General features: G+C 41.5%; 1 protein-coding gene across 2 annotated transcripts in view; it reads left to right on the forward strand.

Moving 5' to 3' along the window:
- Nucleotides 1-14698, forward strand: part of kdr (kinase insert domain receptor (a type III receptor tyrosine kinase)) — a 31100-nt gene extending 16402 nt beyond the window's left edge. For both annotated transcript variants that reach the window (XM_080473779.1, XM_080473780.1), the window contains exons 16-30: nt 1633-1739; nt 2063-2198; nt 9632-9736; nt 9823-9936; nt 10152-10240; nt 10441-10603; nt 10719-10810; nt 10888-11010; nt 11099-11210; nt 11295-11394; nt 11804-11909; nt 12152-12285; nt 12375-12459; nt 13794-13879; nt 13967-14698. In XM_080473779.1, coding sequence (XP_080329905.1) covers nt 1633-1739; nt 2063-2198; nt 9632-9736; nt 9823-9936; nt 10152-10240; nt 10441-10603; nt 10719-10810; nt 10888-11010; nt 11099-11210; nt 11295-11394; nt 11804-11909; nt 12152-12285; nt 12375-12459; nt 13794-13879; nt 13967-14183 — 1769 coding nt within the window. In that variant the 3' untranslated portion in view covers nt 14184-14698. The remainder of the gene's footprint in view (nt 1-1632; nt 1740-2062; nt 2199-9631; nt 9737-9822; nt 9937-10151; nt 10241-10440; nt 10604-10718; nt 10811-10887; nt 11011-11098; nt 11211-11294; nt 11395-11803; nt 11910-12151; nt 12286-12374; nt 12460-13793; nt 13880-13966) is intronic.
- The last annotated feature ends 5302 nt before the right edge of the window (nt 14699-20000 follow it).

Raw genomic sequence — 20000 nt, forward strand, 5'->3', positions numbered from 1 at the left:
GGTGTCAGTCTGAGCACCGTCACCCAGATCACACTGCACCATTAAGAACCTTCCTGCAGGTGGAGAGCCCACAGGAATATAATAATAATAACTGACTAAATTATGAAAACAGGATAACTGCCAGGGTTGCCTTTAATCGCTAAAGTTGTATTGTGTGTTATTTTCCAACATGTTTCAGCCAAAACCCTCCAGCCTGTTTTAAGATAAGATATAAGATAAGATAAGATATCCTTTATTTATCTCGCATGTGGAGAAATGTGCAGTGGTACAGCAGGATAGTACAGAGAAAGAAGTACACATAGCAGGAACTAAAAAAAGCAGATAAAAATACAATATAATAGAAAAATATGCACACGGTGCCTATAAGTGTGGACATGTACAGAATATGGGGGTGGATTCAGTGATGAGATAGCAACAACAAATGAAAATATCAGGACAGAGTTAAAACATCATTCTTAGGAAAGTACAATCATAAACAAATTCTAGAATGTTCTATAAAAGTAGGTGGGATAGCTTCCATATAAGATCAACATGGTTTTCCTTGGAGGGTTTATTCTATATTGATCCACAACCTGAATGTTCATTAAGATTTCCTCTTTATTTTGGTTTGTCTCACCTTGATGCTGATGAAGGACTTAGTCTGACTGACTGAAAGGTTTTCTAACAGAGATATTATAACTGTGTCTTAGACAAACTTAAAGATATGCTGGCTTTTGGCAAAAGTAGTATTTATTATTGTTTTGCTAAAGTTCGGATTTTGTGTAAAAAAAAGTTTAATTTCTTGGTTCGAGCAAACGCTTCTTTAAGCTTTTTTGATATAGAGTGCTGTTTTTGAAGCATCTTCACCTTTTCATGGTGGTCGTGATATTTACACATGTTGACAAATATTGTGGACGTTATTGTAATACTATTTCAGCATGAATGGACCAGCTTATTAAGTATTCAGTGGCGGCTGGTGATACATTTCCTAGGTGGGACTCTTCATTATTATTTGATTTCAGTCCATGTTAACTTCATTTAAGTAAGTGCATTTATAAACCACATTACAACAGTCTTGTCTTTCAGATTGAGAGAGGCCCCCAGTGATGAAACATTAGAGTTCTTATAAACAGCTAGTGACTAGGGAGCACCTATTAAGACTCTTTAATTAACATACTTGTTTGCTCTCTATTGACCAGCCGCCACTGTTGGTAATGTTAACAGATGATTAAACTTTTATCATCATTTTGAGTGAACTATTATTCTAAAATACAAAAATGGAGATAGCATTGCCGGACTTTAGATAAAACATAATGAATTAAATTAAATTCTATTATTTTGGCATTAGTAGAAAAACAAAGCTTTGGCATTCACTTATTATATGTCTCCCTTTATCACTTCCAAAGTCGTCCAACCACGCAGCTTCAATATCAATATCTGTTGTTTCCAGCTGCTCTTATCCTCTCCAAGTCTGTCTGAAGCAGCCTCATAGAGAAGTAAAACATAATGTTTGGATACCAGCGGTCAAATAAAGGGAGTGAAAGTAAAAAGAAACATAAATACCCAATTGAAGTACACATATTTGAGAAATGTACTTATATACAGTCTTATGATACAAATGGTATGTTAATTGTTTGTTGGTGTGTCTTCCAGGTGCAGAGGAAAAAACTAACGTGGAGCTGATCGTTCCTATCGGCTCAGTGGTGATCGCTATGTTCTTCTGGTTACTGGTTGTCTTTGTCATCCGTGGAAGAAAGAGAGTAAGCAGCTCCTCATCCTCCCTTCAATCCTCACTTCAGTCAGATAATGAGTAATAATATTAAAACACACGCACATGCACAAGTTTGCACGTTACTGTGGGCCTGTATGATTGATTGGAAGTGACTGGCTCTCCTTTGTATCCAGAAACAACGAGGCCACTCTGTTCTCATAAGTCACATCGGCCCACAAAACTGACTGGGCCTCTTTTACCGGGGGGGGGGGGGGACGACGACATTTCAGTGCAGTGTTACAGTGACCAACAGAGAACTCACACTCACAGCTGCTTCACTGTTGAAAATGTATATTTGAATCCTTGCTTTAGCCAAATGGAGGTGATCTGAAGACTGGCTACTTGTCGATGATTCTTGACTCAGAAGATATGCCCATGGACGAGCAATGTGAGAGGCTCACATACGACGCCGACAAGTGGGAGTTTCCTCGGGACAGACTGAAGCTTGGTGAGACAGAAATCAGTCCAGCGCATGCTGATGCAGCGAGATAGGGTAACAGTGCACGGAGTCAGGACACACTTTATGGACGTGTGCGTTGGTGTTTCAAGTCCCATCTCAGTGTTTTGTCCCTGAGGAGGAAGACAAGCAATGACGGTCTATTGCAAAGAGTTTAGAACACATCCCATAAAGTGTTCTCCTAAACCTTTAACCCTGTGGTGTCTGAGTCAGAAATGCTATTATTTAAAATGTTCCACTAACTCTGTGCCATGAGTTCAATACATATTTAATATAAGTATAATATATAAGGTCAATATATTTTTCTGGTTGGAAATTTTTGAACAACAAAGTTGTATAAACAACTTCATTTGGTACTAAAAGCTTCATTTGAAACTATTTTCATTAGAAATCTACTTTTTTGATTTTCATTAGCAGGCATTAAAGTGTTGCTCAGATCCAGTTTGAATCTTTTTTCACACATTGATGACGGCTGGTTGTCCTGTTGTATAGTTATTATCTGAAAAGAATGACGATGTTGATCCGTGACTGTGTCTCAGGTCAATACTGAAGACCACAGCTTTGGTCAAATGTTATCCACTTTTATCAGAGAGGTTATCATCTTACCAATACTATTTCAAAGCCCTTAAATACAAATAAAACTAGAGGGTCTGCATTTCCAGAAGAAAATGCACATGTGAATGCTGCAGCTAAACTGTAAGGCTTTTTCCTGCCAGCCTGTCTGTGGTCTGGAGTTTAAGAAAAAGTTCTCGCTGGACTGGTCATAAAAAGTTGATAGAAATGATCATTTTAAAAGAGTTAGTTAAAAGAAAAATACATTGAATAGTCATTTTAAAAGAGTTTAAAAACTTGTAGTTTATTATGAGTTTAAAGACAGCTAGTTTAAAAAAGTTTAGGCTGGTAGTTTAAAACAAAGTTTGGGTCAAAGTTTTTAAAACAAAGTTTTGGTAAAAGTTTTTTTTTTTTTAAGTTTTCAAAAAGTTTGGACTGGTTGTTTAAAAAAGGTTTAAAACAGGTAGTTTAAAGCAAAGTTTAAGAAGAAGTCATAAAAACGAGTTTGACTGGTTGTTTAACAAAGTCTGAATCTGGTAGTTTAAACAAAGTTTAATACAAGTTTTAAAAAGGTTGAAAGACTGCTACTTTAAACAAGGTTTAAAACTGAAGGTTGAAAATAAAGTTCAAGAAAATGTAAAAAAATAAAAAGTTTTAAAAATGTCTTTGTAAAGTTTAAAGACTGCTAGTTTTAAAAAGTTTAAAGACGGTTAATTTAAAACTGGTAGTTAAAACAAAGCTTGAGCAGAAGTTTTAAAAAAAAGTGTTACAAAACTTTTAAAAAGTTTGAAGACTGGTTATTGGAAAAAAGGCTGAATCTGGTAGTTTAAAAGTTTAAAAAAGTTTTAAAAATGTCTGTAAAGTTTAAAGACTGCTAGTTGTAAAACGTTTAAAGACAGGTTGTGTAAACAAAGTTTAAAATTGGTAGTTTAAAACAAAGTTTAAAAAATTAGGGGAAAAAGTTTAAAAACGTCTTTAGAAAGTTTAAAGACTGCTAGTTTAAAAAGGTTTAAAGATGGGCAGTTTAAAAAAGTTAAAAATAGGCATTTTAAAACCAAGTTTAAGAAAAGATTTTAAAAAAGTTAAAAACTGGTCATTTAAAACAAAGTTTAAGAAAAACTTTAAAAAAAGTTTGAAACTGGTCATTTAAAACTGCGTTTAAAGAAGGTTTACAAAAGTTTAAAGACTGGTAGTTTAAAAACGTTTTAATTTGGTAGTTTAAAACAAAGTTTAGAAAAAGTTTCAAATTGGTAGATTAGAAAAAGGGTTTAACAAGTTTTAAAAAGTTTAAAGACTTTAAATAAGTTTAGACTGGTTGCTTAAAAACGTTTAAAGACAAGTAGTTTAAAAGAAAGTTAAAGAAAAAGTTTTTAAAAAGTTTAAAGATGGGTAGTTTCCCATCTCAAGAAATCACAACAAACTAAACCGACAAAAATGACAACTAAAATCCGACACTTAAAAAAAAGCATCGGCGGCCTGATAAAAGGAGCGGCTTCTCCTCCAATCACAATATGACTTGTTATCCTCCAGTCAAGTGGAACAGCAACTGCTTCACACCAGACAAGGTTTCTTTGAACAGGGAGACAAAGCGGGTAAATTACTCACATATCAAGCTCGCGCAAGTCACTCATCCAGATTAATCCCCAATATAAATCATTTACGGGAGAAATTAAAAGGAATCCTCTGGAGATCTGCAATGTTTTCTCTGAATTCTACTCAAATCTCTATTCCTCTGAGTCCTCTCCACAGGACTGGGATGGCCACAACCCCCTAGATGATCTCACGTTCCCTCAAATTGACGTTAACAACCTCAAGGCTGTGGGTGCACCACTGACCACAGCTGAGGTGACAGAAGCCACTAGGTCACTACAAACGGGTACATCTCCTGGTCCTGATGGGTACACCTCTGAATTCTACAAAACCTTCTCTGTTATGCTGATCCCAATTCTGGTTAGACTGTTTAATGAAGCTCTACAGAAAGGCAAACGTCCACCTCCTCTCACCAAAGCCTTAGTCTCACTTGTATTAAAGAAAGATAAAGATCCACTGTTGTGTGACAGCTATAGGCTGATATCTTTGCTTAATGTGGACTTTAAAATAATGGCTAAGGTATTTGCCACTCGTCTCCAGAGAGTGATACCAGACCATGAACATCAGGACCAGTCCGGCTTTATACGCGGGAGACCCTCCTTTTTCAACACCAGGCGGTTATTTAATATTATTTACACTCCCCCCACAGACCCTCCTGAAATTGTTCTTTCTTTAGACGCCAAAAAAGCATTTTCCCCGGGTGGAATGGGGGTACATGTTCTACACTCTCAACAGATTTGGCCTTAGTGGTAACTTTATTTCTTGGCTCTGATTACTCTACTCATCCCCAGTCGCCTCAGGTAATGTTAATTGAATGCGATCAAAAACATTTCCTCTCTGGCGGGGTTCTAGGCACGGCTGCCCTTATCCCCCCTTTTATTGGTGCTTGCCATGGAACGGCTGGCTATCTGGCTTCGTAACCACGATAGATTTAGGGGCATTATGCACAGAGGACGAACACACAAGCTGTCACTATATGCAGATGACCTTCTGCTCTATATTTCGGACCCCTGAACCTCTCTCCTTGTAATTCTGAACATCATGGAGAGATTTAAAAAGATCTCAGGTTACAAGCTTAATCTCCAAAAAAGTGAGTGTCTTCCCATTAACAGTCCAGCCAATGCTCTGCCAAAGGACGCTTTTCCTTTTAAGAAAACCCAGGATACTTGGGAATTTTTATAAGTACTTCCTTTACAGAGCTGACTACTAAAACCTTAGATCCAGTGGTTGAGCGCTGTAAAGAAGACTTGAAGAGATGGGCCACATTGCCCCTCTCCCTGATGGGACTCGTCAACCTGATTAAAATCGTCACTCTTCCGCAACTCCTGTATATTTTTCACCAAATTCCAATCTTTTTCCTCACTCTTGACAAACTGATTAATTCATTCCTGTGGCACAATAAAAGAGCTCGTATTATGGAGGAGATTCTCCACCTCCCAAAGGTAAAGGGCGGCCGGGCACTGCCAAACCTCCGCTATTATTACTGAGCATGTATTATCCATAAACTCTTATTTTGGAACTCTAAATCTGTACAAAGTGAGCTACACCAATGGGGGATCAGAATTTCCTGCCTTCCTGCTCTGACCCAACATTTCGTGATTGGCATGAGAAGGGCCTGATTTCCATTAACAATCTCTACATCGATGGGTTTTCTCCTCAAGTCTCGAATTTAGCTGCCAAAGTTGGCTTCTCAAACTCCCACAGGCCTCGCTGCTTCCAGATGAGGCACTTTGTTCAGAAACAGTACCCTCAATTCCTTAACCTACAGAAACAGTACCCTCAATTCCTTAACCAACCAGCAAACTCTAGTCTAGACTTCTTTCTATCTCTAAAGACAGACTGCAAGAAAGTAATTTCTATTATATATGATAAGATATTCACAGTGACTCAGACTGGGCTGGACACCCTTCCAGCTGTGTGGAGCCAGGACCTCTGGACTGATCTTTCTGATGAGCAGTGGAATTCTGCCATAGCCCTGGTACACACATCATCTATATGTACAAGGCACTGCTTACTCCCGTGTAACATCCTGCTCAGGAGCCACGACACCAACGCAAAACTGGCAAAAATGTACCTGATAGATCCGAGTCATGTAACAGATGTAAACAATCACCAGCAGACCACATACACATGCTCTGGTCACACCCCAAGCTGTCTGTGTTCTGGCCACAGATATTTAACACAGTTGGGAGCGTCTTGGGGAGCACGATCGATCCAGACCCCCTCACGGCCCTTCTCGGAGTCCCAAGAAGCAGTGACATGCCTAACGCATCAAAACAGGTCTTAGCCTTCACAACCCTACTTGCCAGAAGGCTCGTCCTCCTAAATGGATTCAGCCGCTCCCTCCTACACATGATAGACGGCGACTTGAAATCTTAAATTGCATCAAGCTTGAGAGGATCAGATTCTCCCTTCGGGGTTCCTTGAAAATCTTTAGCAAAATATGGCAACCTTTTATTGATTACATCTACTCACTCAGTATTTATATAGAACCTGACAACTAATTGAGAGAGACAATGGCCACTATGAGCATGACACTTTGAAGACTAGTTGTTTGAAAAAGTCTGAATCTGGTAGTTTAAAACAAATTTTAAAAAAAGTTGAAAGACTGCTAGTTTAAAAAAGGTTTAAAACTGGTAGTTGAAAAGAAAGTTTAAGAAAAAGTTTGAAAAAAGTTTGAAACTGGTAGTTTAAAAAAAGTATGAAACTGGTAGTTTAAAAAAAGTATGAAACTGGTAGTTTAAAAAAAGTATGAAACTGGTAGTTTAAAAAAGTTTGAAATTGGTTGTTTAGAAATAGTTTTAAACAGGTAGTTTAAAACTAAGTTGAAAAAAACATTGAGAAAAACATTTAACGACGGGTCGTGTAGTGACTTCTAACAACAACCAAAAAAGAGTCACTGAGAGGCTGAAGTTGGAACTACGCCCCGCTGACTCGTTCCACAGAAACACACCTCTTGCGTTCTTTCCAGTGTCCAGGTTTATTTGGATTGTCAGGTAGACAGGCAGGAAAAACTTCTTTCTCAGTGAAGTCTAAATTATGACGATACGATTATGCGAATATACGGTCAACAAAAATATGCAATCCCAAATCCTTTTTCATGTTCTGGACAGGTTTACTTCATGATCAAAGTTTTTGCTTTTAATTCTTTAATAACATCAAGTTGCACCCGTGTTTCCCTGTTGTAGGGAGAGAAGTTATTTGGTGGTAACACTTTAGTTAGTGTGTATTATAAGATGGTGGAAGGACCAATCATTCATCTATTTATACAGGTTTGGAGGTTGGGTGGAGATTTAACTGTGATGTACAGATGAATGCTAAAGGAAAAATGTTACGTGGAGAATTTTGTGAACCATGAAAATACCATTAAAAAAAAAGATAAATAAAAAAAAGATTGTAGCGTGCCAAATAACGTACAGAACTCTCAGAATGATAATAATAAAGATTTGAAAAACAATAATGTGAATGCCTTTGCATTCACACAACAATTTGACCCCAAATTAAATTTTAAAGGTTTCAGCCACTGAAAAAAAGAATCCAGCACATCGATGTAGACAAAACGACGACATGCACTGAAAAGTCTGCAGCAAAGATCAAAAATGTCCTTGTGAAGTGGGCATGAATAAGTGTGCAAAGCCTCTTGTGATGTTTCACACAAAACTACTAGGGATGTCCCGATCACACTTTCTGCCCCTGATACCGATCCGATTTTTCAGAATTGAGTATCGGCCGATACCGATACTTTCCCGATCCGATACTCACATTGTTTTTGCGCATATATTTTCAATAGTGTATTTTTGGAGCGACTAAGACGTCTGAAGCTAAAAGCACTATTGGCAGAAGCTTTGTTTACCTAGAACTTATTGTAAAACTCACTTGTTGAATCAGAATTCTTCTCAGAATGACTTAAGAACTTATTTAAACTTTATTCAGTCAGAACAACAAAAACCCAGTTACACTCTGCAGTCTTGTTTCTCTTATTTATCTTAACTTAAACTACTTCACCTGCATTTTGTGGCAAATAAAACAAAATAAAAAAGAAACCCAGAGAATCAGTTTGACTAACATATAAAGTATAAAAAACTACAACATAAACAGTATTCAGTAAAACCAATTCCACTTCAAAGTGTCTTTGGCTGGTTGGGTTGAAAATAAGTCCTTAAAGTGCAAATACAATAATAAAAATGAATAAATAAATCTTAAACATAAAAGCTCTTAGGCTCCAAAGTAACTTCTTTGTGTATTAAATTCCAGTTTACCTTAAAGCAGTATGAGAGGTTTGACCTGAATGTCACAAAACATTTACATTTCAATGTGAATTATAAACACGTCATTCCACTTCAGAGTGGTAAAACCTGTTTGACAAAAGTACTCTGCACATAGTACTCTCAAAAACTTGTTCAGAACATCCCAGTCTCCCTTCAAACTAGAGGAACCTTCTGGGTTCTTTTCTTCACCATATCGCTCCCCTGTGGGGACTGAGCCTTTATTTTAAAATCCTTTATTTTAAAGCTGCACTGAGTTTGCTGCTTCGCTGCAGTTTTTTTCTTTAGTTGTTGTTGTAAACTGAGGAACATCCACATGATAAAACTATCTTATTTTTTCTCCCTGGCCCCTGAGCGTACTCCGCCGCATGTTTACTTTTTAGATGTCTTATCAGATTAGTTGTGTTAAACGAAGCTCTGGTGCTCCACCTCTCAGGACTGTGGTGAAGCTCTGGTGCTCCACCTCTCAGGACTGTGGTGAAGCTCTGGTGCTCCACCTCTCAGGACTGTGGTGAAGCTCTGGTACTCCACCTCTCAGGACTGGTTTGGTTATCAACCTTAAACTCCCTCCAGACTGCTGGTTGATCCTCTCAGTGGCTTCAGGCTGCTCATCTCAGTTTACGGCAGGTCGCACACGGGGCTCGCTTTACTGCAGCTGACGGGAAAAAGGTTTTTTGGGGGGGTTTTTTTAGATCGGCGGGGAGATCGGCTGGATTTGCTGATTCCCGATCAGTCACAAATCACCAATATCGGCCCCAATCCGATGTCTACCGATCGGATCGGGACATCCCTAAAAATTACTTTTCTGTGATACATTAATTTTCAGATCATTGTGACTGTAGGGCCAGCGCATTTCTCTTTATAGAGTGATCACATCTTTAAAGTTATCATAATTCTCAGTTTTAAATTAAAATGTGCATTAACATGACAAGTGGTGTTGATAGAGGTACAGCGAGAAAACATCATTTCGTTTGCAAGTGTTTGGTGCACGTCTTTGAGAAAGTGTTTCCATTAAAGGTGAAGCACTGGGACGGGGGGCGTTCGGTCAGGTGGTAGAAGCAGCTGCCTTCGGCATAGAGAAAGCCACCACCTGCACCACGGTTGCGGTCAAGATGCTTAAGGGTGAGTGTGCTGTCCTATTTGTTTCATCTAATGAAAGCCTTCATTCCAAACAACCAGGGTTCACACTGTTTCCCTGTGTTCTCCAGAGGGAGCCACATCGAGTGAGTATCGAGCTTTGATGTCAGAGCTGAAAATTCTCATCCACATTGGACACCACCTCAACGTGGTCAACCTCCTGGGGGCGTGTACGAAGCCTGGAGGTCAGTAACAACCACACCAACTGTCCTGAGGGTCAATGCTGATAAAAATACCAATTCTTTTTTACATGATACCTTTAACCAACCAGCAGTATTTTGCATGCATCCTTTTCATTATTTGACCTCCACATGTCATCTGCTGCAGTGTAAGGCAAAGCCGTCAGCTGCTCGTCATCACTTTGATCTTTGACCTTTGGCTTCTTTGTGTTTCTCTGCAGGGCCTCTGATGGTGATTGTTGAGTATTGTAAACATGGAAATCTCTCCAGCTACCTGAAGAGCAAGCGAGGAGAGTACAGCCCCTACAAGGTAATTGACAGGATCCTGACCCTCAGCCAGTGCCTTGATGTGTCTCCAGGCCACAGGGCTGTGCCCAATCACAGTACCAAGCACACATTATTTCACAGCAGAGCAGTCTAGCACTCCCATTAAGACTGCAGTTCATACAGCTCATTCTTTTCTTTTCTCTTTCATGTAAAATGTTTTTTTCATTGCACTGTGCTAAACAGAGAAAACGGGTGGACAGCCAGCGCTGGGCCCTTGCAGAGAACGATGTGAGTGAGGGGGATCTTGGTTTGGGGACGATTGCTCAGCTTGACATCTGCACAGGGACAGCGGTCTGCTCCAGCACTCCAGACACAGCTTCAGCCAGCACTGTGGAAATGCAGGAAGGTGCTGAAAACTAACCACTCTGATACAGCGTTCATTGTTTTGCCAAGAAATTTGTTTTTGTACCATTTCAGTACCACTCAGATTTTTGACTATGATTTATGATGTATGATTCCAGAAAGTTCAGATTATGATCATTTGATCATGGAAGACCTGATAAGTTACAGCTTTCAGGTGGCCAAAGGAATGGAGTTTCTGTCCTCTCGCAAGGTGAGCTCACACAGTTGCTTGTGTGTATTTAGTAGATGAAACTAAAGGTTTCCTCTTTGACGCTGTTTTATCTGTAGTGCATCCACAGAGACCTGGCAGCCAGAAACATCCTGCTGTCTGACAACAACGTGGTAAAGATTTGTGACTTTGGCCTCGCCCGAGATGTCTACAAAGATCCAGACTATGTTCGCAAGGGAGATGTGAGTTCTTGAAATGATGCGGAGGCATTACTTTGTATAAAAGATCATGTACTAAACTTACTCCATTGTCTTTGTCTTTTTGCTCCAGGCTCGCCTCCCTTTGAAGTGGATGGCTCCTGAGACCATATTCGACCGGGTGTACACCACACAAAGTGATGTTTGGTCCTTTGGCGTCCTTCTCTGGGAGATCTTTTCTCTGGGTAAACTTGCTCATGATCACACAACCCAGCATACATGGGGATGTCTGTTTAGTTGTCACATCCACTTTGTCATTTGTCCTGCAGGAGCCTCTCCCTACCCGGGTGTTTGCATTGATGAGTCTTTCTGCAGGAGGCTGCGGGAAGGCACCAGGATGAGACCACCGGAATATGCCACCACTGAGATGTGAGCACTTTATATGAAGCATAGGCACATTTTACAGATTGCCTCCTTCCTCTCCTCCTCTTCCCACTATGATCCATTTCACAATTAAGTTAATCTAAACGTTCCACATTGATGTAGTCCTTTTGAAAATACAGTAATAGTTGAAAATGAAGTGCTTGAAATAGAATCAAAGAGCAAGTACAAACATATTAAAGATTTAAAAAAAAAAAAAAGGGTTTATTGACTCACTGTGGAATGTTTTTCATTCAGAATAGAGCAGTGAGGACAAAGGTTTGGCTCGCATAATTTCCTTCTTTCAAAATTATTTATTTGCACAGTGATGTGGAGGTAGTGACATTAAAGCCTCTGAAGCATCTTTCTTTGTTTAGAATATATTTAGTTTGATTAAAACCCATGGCGATGTTCACAGATATCAAACCATGTTGGACTGCTGGCTGGATCGTCCGACTGACAGACCGACTTTTGCTGACCTCGTGGAGCATCTGGGAAACCTGCTACAGGCCAGCGCACAACAGGTTCGGTCTGGTCTGAACAAACCACGACATTCTCCACGACATCTTTTACAATTGTGCTCCTTTCCAAAAGTGGTAAACACACGGCACATTATACTGTAATATTGTTTGTGGCAAACAAAGGACTTGACTTGATTTAGCTTGAGTTTTGATAGACATACTCCATTATACATTTTCTATAATCAACAGCAGTCCAGTGGCATGTGCAGTGTGTCTGTTATCCTTAAATATGTTTTGATGATCAGGATGGGAAGGACTACATCCCACTGACAGCAGGTGAAGCAGAGGTTAGTCCAGTGACCCCTAACCCCAGAAGCCCCTACAGCAGTGGGGGGATTCTGGAGGCTCAGCTTCATTATGACAACCCATCATCCCTTGGGTATGTGTGACTCTCTCCACCTGGAACTGCTGCCACGTCTAAATCTTCCAGCTTCAGTGACGCTCCATTGGCTCGTTTCCTTCATACAGACTCTCCCAGCAGGCTGAGAGGTTCAGTCGGCCTCTGAGCGTGAAGACTTTTGGAGACATTCCTCTGGTACAGAGCAGCGTCATGGTGAGTTTCTGGACCCTCAGCACCAAACTCTTTCATGAAACAACTAAAGTTGTATATTTCTTCCTTCGACTTTTAAACAGGGGGGGGGGGGGGGGTCACCATGGGGGTGCAGAGTGATTGCTGTGACAACAACTAAAAACAACACACTTAATTTGAAATGATTGTGATGTTGCATGTGGAATTATACTAAAGGACCTCAGTTAGAACAATATATACGCCAATTTAATTTGCTCCAAACAACTCTTAACACCAACCAAATAAACCACAACGTTATGTAGGAATGTAGATAATGTGGATCTGATTTCCATTTTGGATTCCTGCCGTCCGCCACTTTAATGTCAAATGTGGTGGTGTGGAGGATTCCAGTGCCGACAGGACGAGGACGGTCAGTTGGGACAGAATTTACTAAGTAGTTTTCCAGTGGAGCGGTAATCCTCGGAGAGTGGCGTGGAAGCGGAGGTGAGCGTCACGGGGAAGCGATCTCCCCAGCAGGACAGAGCGGCACACACCGGGACTGCACAGGGGAGGACAAGAGAGATTAGACAGAGCTCAGTAGGTAGAGCATGAGACTCTCACTCTCTAGGTAGAGGGTTCATGTCCCCCGGCCAGCTCAGTAGGTAGAGCATGAGACTCTCACTCTCAAGGTAGAGGGTTCATGTCCCCCAGCCAGCTCAGTAGGTAGAGCATGAGACTCTCACTCTCAAGGTAGAGGGTTCATGTCCCCCAGCCAGCTCAGTAGGTAGAGCATGAGACTCTCACTCTCAAGGTAGAGGGTTCATGTCCCCCGGCCAGCTCAGTAGGTAGAGCATGAGACTCTCCCGTGGGCTCTCCACCTGCGGGAAGGTTCTTAATGGGTCGATGTGACCTGGGTGACGGTGCTCAGACTGACACCCGGAAGTCAGATGGTGAACGTGACGATCTGGCGATGAGAACCTGGAATCCCGCTTCCTAAATACTGGCCTCACTCATCGGTTTCAGGTGTGCATCCTGCTCCGTCAGCTCCTCCTACGCCCACACACACACAAAAACAAAAAGCCAGCAGGAGACATCTGCTGACTGTGACACCTTAAGCTACACATATAAACAACCCCCCCCCCCCCCCCCCCCCCCCCCCCCACACACACAAGAAAAATGAAAGCAAAGACTCCAAAAATGTATGGGAATAAAAGAATTTAGGAGTTTTTTACTAAAATATTTGGTATGAAATGATTAAGTAGAGAAGAGTGTAGTTCTAAAACATGTAAAACACTTTGAAACATAAACAAGTTTATAACCTGGAAACGATTGTCCTGAAGTTGACAACCGTGGTGATTTGATTTGTGGTGCTTCTGCAGGAGGGTCACACAGACAGCGGCATGGGCTTCTCACCAGAGGAGGTGAAGAGTTTGAGCCAGCACCTGCCAACTACACCTAACTTTAGGTAAAAACTCAGTCTCCCCCATACTAAGCTTACTGTCACTCACTTTGGATGGATAACCTTTAAAAGGAATCTCCCCGCCCTCCTCAGTCACCTGCTGCGCTGCAAGAGTAAGGAGTCCCTGGAGTCTGAGGCTTCCAATCAGACCAGCGGATATCAGTCTGGGTACCACTCGGATGACACGGACACCCCCATCTATGCCAACGAGGAGGTCATCTTGAAGCACAGCATGCTGAATAAACGTCCGCTGCCTAAGACTCCTGAGAAGTTCAGCTCAGAGATCCGCTACAGCACGCCGCCGGTCTGACCCTCACATCCTGTCGCAATCTTTTTACTTTACACTATTTGTTTTCAATATACAGGCATCTACATGTAGAAACATTGTCCACGCTGCAGACGGCAGGCCTGCGTTAAACGCCACCGCTGAGATAATTTCACAAGAGATAACTTATTAAATTAGATGGGATAATTGAAGGTTGTATGATACGTTTGTAAGAGCAGCTCTCTTTAGACAGCCAGAGGAATGCTATCATGTTTATACAGCAAGTCAGATCTGTCCGAGGAGCCCAAACGCGGGGGGGGGGGGGGGGGGGGGGCAGGCCACCTTCTTCCGCTAATGCAGGAAATGGTATCTGCAATTTTTAGATTATTTAATCAAAAAACGTTTTCTTTTGTTTCTTTCATTGGGGTTGTTCTTGTTGGTTGGCAGCGAACGCCCAAAATAATGTTGCTAAAGTCACATTTGTACAGCTTTTCATAATCACTAAACCTATAGTAAAGTTACTAGTTTTACCCAATAAAATTACTCACAAATTAACAGTCTTATTCTTGTGCTTCCCCCTGTGTGTGTGTGTGTGTGTGTGTGTGTGTGTGTGTGTGTGTGTGTGTGTGTGTGTGTGTGTGTGTGTGTGTGTGTGTGTGTGTGTGTGTGTGTGTGTGTGTGTGTGTGTGTGTGTGTGTGTGTGTGTGTGTGTGCGTGTGTGTGTGTGCGTGTGTGTGTATCAGTGCTTTCGGTTCTTGTGGGCCTGTGGACAGATGTGATGGTAGATGTTTGAAATGTTTGGCGAGTCGGTCTGATTGGGCGATGATAGGAAGCTTGAGAACAAAATGTATTTTGTCTGTAATGAAGAACAACAACACAGCTAATAATAGCGAACTAGAGGAAGTGACTCGTGGCCTCTGAGCGTCCGCGTCCCTTCCGCCCATTCGATTTTCGTTTTGATGTCGGAAACCGTCCGATTTCCATTTTGTGATTTTCAATTTTAAAACAGAAAACGTTTCCCGATCTGCGTTTCTTAAACAGAAATCGGGAAATAAAATACGACCGTAATTCTTTATTTCAAGTTTGATTTGATTTGTTTCCCAGAAGTCGAGCGTCTTCTTCTTCTTCCATTGCTGCTGCTGCTTCACCGTCCAGACTGCTCTGGCTTCCCCTCCGTCATATTCTTGTATAAATTTAATGATTAAAAACGTATAAAAATGTCTTTGGACGGCTGCGCCAACATAAAAGTGGACATGAACCCCAACGGCAGGACTGCCGGTCAAATTAGAGTTTCAGAGCAAAATGTATGAAGATGGATCTCCAGCAGAGCTTCTCCACCTACATGATCTCCAGCAGAGCTTCTCCACCTACATGATCTCCAGGAGAGCTTCTCCACCTACATGATCTCCAGCAGAGCTTCTCCACCTACATGATCTCCAGCAGAGCTTCTCCACCTACATGATCTCCACCAGAGCTTCTCCACCTACATGATCTCCAGGAGAGCTTCTCCACCTACATGATCTCCACCAGAGCTTCTCCACCTACATGATCTCCAGCAGAGTGAGGCTTCTCCACCTACATGGATCTCCACCAGAGCTTCTCCACCTACATGATCTCCACCAGAGCTTCTCCACCTACATGATCTCCAGCAGAGCGAAGCTTCTCCACCTACATGGATCTCCAGCAGAGCTTCTCCACCTACATGATCTCCAGCAGAGCGAGGCTTCTCCACCTACACGATCTCCAGCAGAGTGAGGCTTCTCCACCTACATGGATCTCCACCAGAGCTTCTCCACCTACATGGATCTCCACCAGAGCTTCTCCACCTACATGGATCTCCAGCAGAGCTTGTCCACCTACATGGATCTCCACCAGAGCTTCTCCACCTACATGGATCTCCACCAGAGCTTCTCCACCTACATGGATCTCCACCAGAGCTTGTCCACCTACATGGATCTCCAGCAGAGCGAAGCTTCTCCACCTACATGACGGAGCACCACCTCCAAGCTGAAGCTGCTCCACCTGCTGAGGTGAGCAGCATTGTACCAGATTCATTAATAATATACAGAACATGATTCTTTCCATTGGTTTGCCTGCAGCCTCACAGCGCCCCCTGCTGTCAGAAGCAGGAGCTCAGTCACATTAATGAAACGTTTGTCAGGAGAGAGAAATAAACATTAAAAACTAAATAATAATTATAAATGAAGTGAGATTCAGTAGGGTTACTTTGTAGTTACACTATAATATTTACAGATTCTAAAAAAAACAATTTAGTATTTTGGTTAATGGTTCCTAATATAATAGAAAATGTATTTTTAGTGTTGTTCTTGATAGTATTACTATGAAATACCTGAGGCAGCTCTGTATGCAGTCGTGTGTCCTTGTCATCATCTTACTGATTTATGTGTTGCTTTAATTGATGGTTGAGATGAGGACAGGAGTGTCTTCTAAATGAGGACATGCCAGAGAAAGGACAGGATTGTCTTCTTCTAAATGAGGACATGCCAGAGAAAGGACAGGCTTGTCTTCTAAAGGAGGACATGCCAGAGAAAGGACAGGAGTGTCTTCTAAAGGAGGACATGCCAGAGAAAGGACAGGAGCAGTTTTACTAGAGACTCAACACCACATCAACATCGGCAGCTTTTCTTTGTTGCTCTTCTTTTCTGAGCTCTACTTTATGAAACTGACGAGTTCTGATGATTAATAATCTGATGATTAATAATCTGATGATTAATAATCTGATGATTAATAATCTGATGATTAATAATCTGATTACATTTCCATGTTGCTTTGCAGGAATGGTATCGTTAAAAGTTTTAATGTTTTACTTTATCATGCATTTCAATCTGTTGTTGTTGTTTACATGCTCTCAGAGGTTATTTGTGAAATACAAATCCTTTTCTTTACTTTCAGAAGCGTCACTTTGAAGTATTTGGGGAAGGATTGTATGTTTTTCTTACTGTGAGCCATTAAGTTTGTTGAACTAAAATTAGAATTATATTAAATTGAGCTCCAACAAAATGTAATTCTCATGTATGAAGGACTTCTGTTGTTTCTTTCCAAGGTGGTACTTTGACTTTGTTCTGGCAAGTTCTGCCTGACACATTATCAGGAGGAAGAGTTCCTCAGGCTGCAGGATGGGTTGCCAGGTTCTGTGTCTCAGACCTTGTTGCCAGGTCAGCAGCGTTATCATCAGCCAGTGTTGCGGCGACATGCCTGCGTCCTCCAAGTATGTAATGCTGGGTGCGCGCTCTCAAGCTGCTCTGTGTGCGCGCATGATTCTCCGTGTACGCGCATAAGTCTCCGTGTGCGCGCATGAGTCTCCGCGGCGCACCTCAACAGGTGAGCACAATGGCGCTGATTCGGTCTCCCTATAAACGGAGGGGGACAGCAAAGCGCGAGCCTTTTGTCTGTGTGCGGTGGAGAGGAGGACACCAGGAAGGGACAGGACACCAGGAAGGGACAGGACACCAGGAAGGGACAGGACACAATATGGATGGAAAAGGACAAACCGAAAGGGCTCCCGGTGAGCTCATGACTGAACATGCAGTCTCACCATTGTATAGTTGATTTAATTATTTCACTTTCTCAATGAATTAAGGTGTTTAAATGAGAAGAGTTTAAGTTATTTAAAATCTTGTTTGTATTTAAAGGACTGAAATGTGCTAGTATTTAAAATATAGCACATTTTCCTTTAAAGTTCTGAGTAAAAAAGTTTAATTTATGTATGAATAGGATATCAAAGTTTTTGTTAAAATAAAATTACTATCCTTAATTGATATAAGTGTAATGAAATCATTAGTTTATAAAAGGAGACCTGGTTTCTGTGGTTAATGGTGATTTTACACATTACATACCTGTGTTGATTTAGTAAAGGATAATAGTTTAAAATACACTTTAAACCTAATTAATATGCTTATCCGAAATTGTATTTATTTGTATGTATATTGTTTGATGGAAAATCTTGAACTTGTTTACATCGTGTTTTATGTTCAAAGGTGTTTCACCTTTTTCCTCACCTTTCTTTTCACCAAATAAAATAAGAACTGAAATCCTGTTTGGTCGGGTCCTTCCTGTTTCAAGTGTGGGAAGCCATTCCTCGTGGCGACCCTACATCCTTTCTGGAGGCTCGGCAACCTGATCAGTCTCAGCAGGGAACGAAAAAACAAAATATTCATTCTTAATGAGGATTTGCTCTTTCAATAAAGTTAGTTGGGAAAAAAGGTTGGAGTTCTATTTTATTTAAATCTTTTTTCTGTTTTGTGGCTCAATATTAAGATAAGGGTTGTTCATGAATTAAAAAAAGTTAACCAACACCTGGGATATGAAACAATACATGTATACCATGCTGGTTGAAATAACATAAGTAAGATTTTATTTTGTCATTTGTTTCATTTCAAACAGAAATAAAAGGAGAAAAATCCTACATTGCAGTAGAAAAGGAGTAGAGGGTATGCTTAATAAATCTTAGACTCTCTCCAGTCAGTGTATTTGCACCTTGTGTATTTAATCTTTATTTAAATTGCAGCAGTCGGATAAACGTCTGAATCCTCAGCTGGGCGAGTTCGAAGCTCAGATAACCTGAAGGGGGCAGCAACACGTTGTTCACTCTCGGGCCCTGTATGTTTTCCCCCCTTGTCCTGTTTGGCAGCTTGGACAAACAATATGATTTGATCTAGAACCTTCTGGAGTCAGAACAGTTTTTGTTCTTGAACAGGAAGAGACCTGGAGTCTCCTCCTGTTGCTGCTTTATTAGGAGTTGGTATGGCTGCTGTACTGGGGGGCCCTCAAAGAGAGAGAGAAGATTGGGGGGGTGGAGGGACAACATACAAAACCCTTGTTAGTGCTCCATATATTATTTACAGTTATCACACTGATCCAAATACTTTACAACTGTTATTAGATTAAACCAGCCTGAGCAGCTCTATCTAGACAGGAACATGATTTTCTAGATTAAACCGCCGACACCAGCCGGAAAACGGCCCCCGGGCCGAGCGAGCCGGGAGCCCCCCCAACCCCGGCTGGGAAGCCCGCCCCCCCCACCACCCGCCCACCCAACCAGGAAGAGCGAAGGCTCCGCCAGGCCCGGTCGGAGGACAGCCAACTCTCCACCCCCAGGAGCCTCTTATTAGCAGCATGTGAACCAACGTGGGAGGGGGAGGGGGGGGGTGCCGCTGTGGAAATTGTCAACCAGGTGCCAAGGAAATGACTCATTGAGGAAAAAGAACTTGAGGGAGTAAAAGAGGGCCTCACCTACGTTATGGAAGATGACCACGTGAAGGAACCACACTGGCGTGCCAGGTATCCATGGATAGAGGACCCAGCCTCATTGCCAAACAGGAGGATAGTTGAATCTGCATTCTTCAGAACCGAAAAGCAACTGGGCAAAGAACCTGAATGGAAGGCCGCCCACGCTGCTCAAACAGACGGCAGATATCAGCGACACAACTTGAAACCCCTGGTAGACATTACAGCGACACTCTGGGAACCTCCCTAATGGGGCCCCACTCCTACCTGCATCCTGCAGGCCTTGCTTTCAAACACACCTGGAAAAAGGAGGAGGACAAATCCCTCATTCACATGAAATGGAAAAAAAAACAAGAAGATGAAAAGAAAAAACGTGACAGTGGAAAGTGAGTGAGAGCTGTGTGTGTTATCTTTTAAAAGTAACTTTGTCCCAAACTCCCAGTCATCCACCATCATCACCAGGAAAGTTAACTGCACATTTAAGTCCGTGTTCAGCCATTTTCTTCGTTCTGAACACATTCATCAAGTGTGTATTTATGTATATATCAATCATTCAAATTAGACAGTGTGGTTAACTACACACTTCTGAGGTACGACCAACTTAGAGCACATATT

The sequence above is a fragment of the Lipophrys pholis genome, assembly GCF_963383615.2.
Source record: "Lipophrys pholis genome assembly, chromosome: 10".
Classification (NCBI taxonomy): domain Eukaryota; kingdom Metazoa; phylum Chordata; class Actinopteri; order Blenniiformes; family Blenniidae; genus Lipophrys; species Lipophrys pholis.